The 7,500-nt window shown below is 47.1% G+C and overlaps 1 protein-coding gene across 2 annotated transcripts in view; it reads right to left on the bottom strand.

Moving 5' to 3' along the window:
• Nucleotides 1–7,443, bottom strand: part of LOC147016125 (lysyl oxidase homolog 3A-like) — a 261,877-nt gene extending 254,434 nt beyond the window's left edge. For both annotated transcript variants that reach the window (XM_085848863.1, XM_085848864.1), the window contains exon 1: nucleotides 7,241–7,443. In XM_085848863.1, coding sequence (XP_085704989.1) covers nucleotides 7,241–7,397 — 157 coding nt within the window. In that variant the 5' untranslated portion in view covers nucleotides 7,398–7,443. The remainder of the gene's footprint in view (nucleotides 1–7,240) is intronic.
• Between the last annotated feature and the right edge of the window lie 57 nt (nucleotides 7,444–7,500).

The raw sequence follows: 7,500 nt of genomic DNA, 5'->3' as shown, positions 1-7,500 counted from the left end.
CTCGTAGAAGAGCCAAACTGCGTGATGGAACTCTGAAGGCCATGCACATTTAAAATCCTTGTAAACCACCGTCCTGGTGAATGCTGGAATGTTCAGTACATCCGATGAATTGATCTTGAGTTTCGTTATATCGAGTTAATTTAATTGTACCGTTATAATATTCCATATTCAGTTTCTCATGTTGAAATAACAGTTTTGTAAAACCCTTACCTTGTGTAATAATGGAGTTTTCACTCATGTACCCTCTTATTTTGTCTGTAGGCAACACTTCCACCGCTTTCTCTTCTCTCCGTGATATTTAAATAAACTCGTGTGCATTGACGACGTATTCCTGTCTATTTAATTGAGTTAATGGTGACACTACAATCAGTCGTCAGTCCGTTGCTGTGACTGCCCTTTGTCACCGATGAGGGCCCCCTTTGCCATAGACCCTGCTGGCTAGCCTCGTCCTGTTGTTGCTCTCAGCTCTGGTGTTATAGCCAGCTCCTACGTGGTACCTGGGCCTGATAACACCACCCAGAGAAGAACCCCATTTCCTACAAGGCTCTTCGAGCCAATGCAGTTGTCCACACTGACCCCTGCCTTTCCCCCATGCATTGTGGGCCCAGCACAGCCACCTGCACTGGCCTCCAACCTTTCTCCTCAACCTCAGCCTCAGCCAAGCCCAGGGCCACCACTCCCATTGTTACTTCTCTGATTTCAGAGCCAAACCTGGTTCAAAACTTCGTGTCTCTGCAGCAGAATCCGACACATTCAAACATTTACACCGTCAGTCCTCAATCTGGCTGGTGGCATTTCTCCTCCTACCTTCCTCATAACCTTACTCACAATGTCCACAACTCTGCACTCACTCGACTCATCGCAATTACTCCTGGTGCACTCACTTGGATGTGCACGCGCACGCACGCACGCACGCACGCACGCACGCACGCACGCACGCACGCACACACACACACACACTCACACACACACACACACACACACACACACACACACACACACACAACTGTAAGGAGCCTCAACCCAGGTGTTCCCCACCTGGCTACACTCCTCTGCACCAAGAGTGTGTGTGGCCACATACCTGGCAGAGATTGCCTGGTCCTGAGAAGGTCACGCTGCTCTGAGAAGTCATCAGACCTAGTATTGACTGACATCTGCTTCTTTTTCTGGGCCTGCAGGCACTCCACAACATCAGCCCCCACTGCTTTCAGGTACACCACCATTTTTTTTTTTCTGTATATATTGAAGAGGCTCATGGAGGAACTGGAAGACAGAATGGATCAGAATGTAATTCAATTAAAAGAACAGTAGAAAAGAGGAGGGGGCACAAATACAGAAGGGTTGAGGGAGAAAATAGAGGGAGATGTGGAGAAATAAAAGATGTGGGGAAAAAAAAGAGGGCAAGGAGAGGACACAGGGGATGAACAAGATGAATGCAGCCACAAACTCCCAATCACAGAAGTGGGAGGAAAAACTGGAAACCCACAAAGAGGTGGGCTTTGGGAGGGTTATTTGGGGTAGAAAAGATAATAGTTGCTGATGGGGGGCCCTGGGCTCTCAGCTCGAAGATGCATCCATCCATTGTGACCATACTCTGTGCAGAGTGTTGGTGCTGCCGAAACAGTCTCCTTGGCTATGGGGTACAATCCTGGATGTATCCTATGCCACTCTGACACAGGATACCAGCAGGCTGGCATTCATTTGGCTGACCTCAGAAGGATGACAGGCAGAGTCAACCCCACCTGGTATTAATTCAACAGGAAAGTGGAATTTGAATTCAGGATCCTAGGATCCCAAGCGCACCACCCGAACCATTAAGCCAACACCAGGCATATAGCTCGAAGATGGTGGTGAACAGCTGTCATGAAGCCCCGGGAAGAATGAAATCGAAGAGACGAAGGAAGTTGGTTGCACAGGTGGGCCAAAAGAGGAATGAATGAGTGGAGGTGAGCAGTGAGTCTGGATTTTGGGGGTTTCACCAGAATGGAGTTATTGGTGGGCATCATACACCCGACATAGACTTTTTGGACACCCTGCACCATCCACTCAACTGGCCTTCTCTCAAAGTGCACTCAAACCCCTCTCCCTCGGCTGGAACTGAATTGCAATTGACCCGACTGGCTGGAACTGCAAATCTGATGGGAACCACCAGTGTATCCCTTCTGTGGCAGGACATCCACTGGGACCGAACTGGCACACGACTCCAACGGCCTAGTGTTTCTGTACGGGCTTTTACAGGCATCATCTGCTGTGGGCTCACCTGGATGTCACACCCATGGGTTCGCCATGTTATCGCAGTGCGCCAAAGGTAGCACACATGCTCGCGCTATGTTGGCTTCACACCTGTGTGGGAGTTGAGAAAGTACAATGGGGAAGGATTAAGAAACAACAAATACAGAGGGATAAAGGAGAAAATTGACAGGCACGGGGTCTAGGGTGACTGGAAAATCTATGTACATTATCCTGGCAGGTACGAAACAGGGTGCTATGAAACGCCTTATGTCAACGATAATTATTTTCATAACAATAATATATATATATATATATATATATATATATATATATATATATATATATATATATATATATATATATATATATATATAGCTCTTTCTAACCACTGACTGATATTAAATATAGGTACCTTCGAGGTGACATAAAAAGCTGAAATGTTGCGTGCCGATGGACATCGAAGCCGATACACCGGGAAAAAAATAGAAATCACAGAACCATCGGAAAATATCCGTAAATGAAAATATAAATATAATTTAATATATGTAGTATATGTGGGAAAAATACGTGCCCAGATAAGGAATCGAACCCAGGTCCTCCAGTGAATGATGTCCACTGGGAAACGAGAACATAAAATTGAAACAACCGCGAACGCCAATAACTTTACCACATGGCACAGGGTCCTCCATCTGACAACCGTTTACCTTGGGACACGTGATCGCCTTATCGGGGAATCGCGCCCTCCATGGGTACTTGCGTTATTCAAGTTGCTCTCCGTATCAGGTGCAGCCAAGCAGAGCTGCCCAGTACACATCGACTAAATCGCGGCTTTTGGGGTATAATGTCCCAGCTAAGCTCAGGTGCGAACCATGCTAGACCAATGGAGGAAAAGACAAAAACGAGCTGGGTAAAATTCTAACAAGAACATTTATTTAAATGAGAGCGAGGAAAATTATGTGGCACAGTTTGGGATTTGTTGCAAATGTACAGCAGGGAAAACAAGGAATTTGTGGGGTGTGGCAAAAGTCATACAATATTCACAAAAGAAGACACATAGTTATCCAAAATATTATTAGACAGTCTTAACTTGTGCTACGACAGGTGCCATCACACACACACACACACACACACACACACACACACACACACACACACATACACACACACACACACATACACCTGAGGAAAGTTAGAGATAGCCTCGAGAGATAAGAAGCAGTTGAGGATTAGCGACCTCTCATTACCTGGAGCGGTCGGCGGATCTGCGCAACCCAAAACGCTTAAAAAAAGGGGAGGAGGGAGAAATACTGAGGGTGTCGAGGGTGTGGGAGTGAGAGGTGCAAGTGTAATCCAATGGGTGGTGCAACGTGGTGTAAGAGGAAGATGTGAGGTGCAGGTCAGTATGGTTCACTCTTGAGTTTGCTCTTGGGTTCGCTCTGCTGAAAAGAACGATCTTGGTCGGGCTTGCCCATGTCGATTGCTCTTGTGCGTCCACAGTAGAAAAGAGATAGATGGGAGAGAAAGATGTGTAAGAGTAAGGACCTTGCCGTAATAGTATAAGAATCTGTACATGTAAGTGTTGCTATGGGATTCAGCCAAACTGAGCGTTGATAGAATGAGAGGAGCCTTGGCTCGTAGTAGTTACTCGTGATCACACGACTCGTGGTGCCCCTCGCTCAGCGCCGACGTTTTCCCTTCTTGCACCGCCTGTTTTCCCAGCGAGGTCCGATGTCTGTCGCAGTCTCTTGTCTGGCGAGCTCTGACATCTGGCGAGTCTGGCGATATCTCAAGTTCTCCTCTTTTTATGGGTCCCAGGTGAGGGTAGGAGCCAATAATCTGATCAAATGGAGCTGTTGGTAAATGCAAGCCTCCCCATTGGTCCATAGCGGTCAAAGTCATGCCCTGCCAGGCCCTGAATGCGAAAATGGCTCAGTCACCCACCGACGTGTCCATGTGTCGGAGCTCTGACATAAACATGGGGCCATGGTTCCTGGAGGCGCTCTTTGGCCCAGAACATGCGCTGACCTCCATTCAACCGTGATAATTTAGGGAAATCCCCACGCTACCCGTACATCCTCAAACGAGCTCCACTGCATGTTCGTGCTTCGAGTTATGGCCCTTAATAACCCGACCCTCGACTTACCAGCATCCCTCGAGGCTGAGGTACGGTTTGGTGAATTTGTGGTAGTTGCGGTGGATGTAAAGAGGTGGGAGAAGGTTGTGGCATTTGCACTGAAGTGATTGTAATGTGGCGTTGTGGCAAAAAGATGGAAGTTGCTTGTAACGATGTCTTCCCAGTGGGGAGGGAGAGGTTTGTCCTTTATGGTCGCGTTTGTAATGAAAATGTAAACGTTAAGTTGTTGCAGGTATTTTTGGTAGTCGTGTGAAGTGGTTGTGGTGAGCGTGAAACGTCGTGGTGAGCAGAATCGAGGTCCGAAGCGAGATGGCAGTTGAGAATTGGCGCGCGTACTGCAAAGGATCCATGTTGCATTGCACTCCTTTCATCGTCTGTGTGCGTGCTTGTGTGTTTCGTGTGAGAGAGACAAAGCGGGGCAAAAGAGTGGAAGAAGTGCAAAGATTGAAAATTGAAGACCCAACTAAAAGAGCCCTATGCAACACATCTTTCCCATTTACCCATGAGACATATGGAAAGGGTTAACTAGACACGTACTACTGAAATAAGTACATTGGGACTGCTGTATGTTGTGTGCCATTACCTCGGAGGTGTGTGGTTTTACAGAACTGCAACAATATATATTTTTTTTGTTGCGGATTTGGAAAGACCTCAAGGAGACGCATTCAACACATAAAAGAACCCTGAAGTTTAGATATTTCCATCATAATGTTGGTGAGTTAGATTACCCATCCCCTTGTATCAGGGAACGGGAAATACATTGTGATTGTCGATAGAAACTTTCCCATTTTTCTCTTCCGAAATCAACCACTCCGAACTCCAACCTCATTCCTTTCCAAATTAATCATCCAGTACTCGAACCTCCCTTTAAAACAGCCACATCTCTGTAACCAGACACCTTTTAAATGCACATTCTCCAAACACTTCACTTCACGGGCGCTGGGAGCGTCGGGTGAACGTTGAAAGACCTGGTCAGGTTGACTGAGCGTTGAGTAGTGCCTGGCGACATGAGAGTCGCGAGGCAAGCACTCCAAGCAGAATGCTGGAGAATGCTAAGCCACTAACCGCACCTTACACCCTGTTTGGTTTCATGTGAGTAATCCGGTTCACATACAGGTGAGGCTGGTGTCAACCCTATACTTCTCTCCCCCTCTGTATACCCTTCCACCTCTCTCTTCTAATTTCCCAGAATGAATGAGGTGCCGATGTCTTGTTCAGTGATGAGGTAAGGCCGGTTGTATAAGGGGTTTCTTGAGTGCTAGGGGTAAGCTTTTCTTGTGTTTCTGTTGTCTCATTGTCTGTATGTCCCTTGTGAATATTTGCTCGTCAATAAATGTGCCTGTAAGTACCGTACGTGCCTTCTTGCCACAATATTATAGACTTTCCAAACCTGCTCGATTGTCTCGTTCTCCATTGGTTAGACATAGTGTGTAATAAATATACGAGAAGTTGTGGTTTCTCATTTGGGATCATTAAACCACCAGTAAGGGAATGCGAGATAATTGGGTGCGAGGACCCTGCTAAGTTTGGTGGGCCCAAACAGCATCTGCGGTTGCTGAGGCCTCAGTCACATTTGCTCTACGGCGAGGATACGGCGGCCGTACGCCCTCTGATTTGACAGAAACGTGCGGCGGCCGCAGAGAAACTGAGGTGGCCTCAGGGTGGCCCTACGCCGTTTGGCTATATTTTACAGGCCGTAAGGTCGCCGTGGAATGAAATCGCGAAGTTATAACTTTTTTTCATTTCTACGCTCGCCGGAGCAATTAGACAAGCCAAGCTATGACATAGATGTGTTCCACGTCGACCGTACATAGGGCATGCGGTGGGCTTGCGTTTTTCGTGCGGCTGCCGTAAGCTCTTCTCAATGAAAAATGAATTTTCCCAACCCCCAAAAAATTATGGCGGCTGCACCGTATACCGTGCAGTGTCACCGTGTCAATAAGGTCACCGTGCGACATCAAATCAAAGACCGTACGGCACCCCCACGTTTTCGGTCTCCACAATTTATAAACACGCCGTGCGGCTCCCCGAAAAATAAAAACATATGTGACTACTACATTGTGTGACCGTGGAAATACTGCGGCCGCCGTAGAATTGCTAGTGGCCGCAGATTTTGGAGACCCCACGGCCGCCGTGGCAAATGTGACCTCGGCCTAAGTAAGCCGTCGGGTCGGGGAATTATCCGTGATCCATCAGCTTCAGGTTCGGAAGTCAATAAGTGGGTCTGAGCAGACCTCCTCGTGAACCCCTCCCCCCACCCCCTTCCCTCCACTATGTCCCTCAGAAACCATAACAATACATATGTACTGTGTCTGGTCCTGAGAGTTTTAATAGGCAATGACAATGAGAAACCGAACATTGGATGCTGAGCATACCAGCAGTAAGGATGATGACCTTCTTCCTAATGGTCAATTAATGAGCCACCTGGGTTTTAATAACCTAATGGGGTCAAACATTCTCTCGAGAATGGGTTTCTGGAAGCCTCCATTCTAAATCCTTAATACTGGAATGCTGGATTTTAACACCTACAACCTCGGCAACATCTGTCTCACCTCCTCACCACTTGACTGCACATAAATTACTGCTCCGAATTATCACAGGTGTATCGATCAACGTACAATGTGATGATGTATTTGATTGATTGATTGAGAGGAGATGCACAGCAGAGCTGTGCATTTCCGATAAATCAATCAAATAAATCATCCCATTGTGCACATCTTCTTCATCACCAGGTCAATGAGCCATTTGGGGCAAAAAATATATTGGGTTAAGTGCTGTGTAACCCCGTCTGCAGTTCAATCGTTAAATTAAAGAGCAAAGCAAGCCAGTCAGAAAAAGTAAAGAAGAGCATGGTCTGATGAATCCTCCACTTGCCTACACCGCTGCCATACTTGGCACTGTGAGACCAGCTACTGGCGCCGATGAAGCCCAGTTCACGGCACACCACGTTGGCAATGCTCATGGTGAAGTCATCGTCACACACAGTGCCCCACTCTCCATTGTGAAGAACCTCCACGCGGCCCTCGTACATCTTACGCGGGTATCCACTCAAACGTATCTGCACAGAAGACACCAGTAATCAATCGAACAACAACCGCATGAAAACGTCTCTTTTAAATTTGAAGAAAAATAAA

The sequence above is a fragment of the Eptatretus burgeri genome, chromosome 12 (assembly GCF_056783735.1).
Source record: "Eptatretus burgeri isolate ZD-2024b chromosome 12, Ebu_testis_v1, whole genome shotgun sequence".
Taxonomy (NCBI): Eukaryota; Metazoa; Chordata; class Myxini; order Myxiniformes; family Myxinidae; genus Eptatretus; species Eptatretus burgeri.
This window is presented reverse-complemented; position numbering and strand designations above follow the sequence as displayed.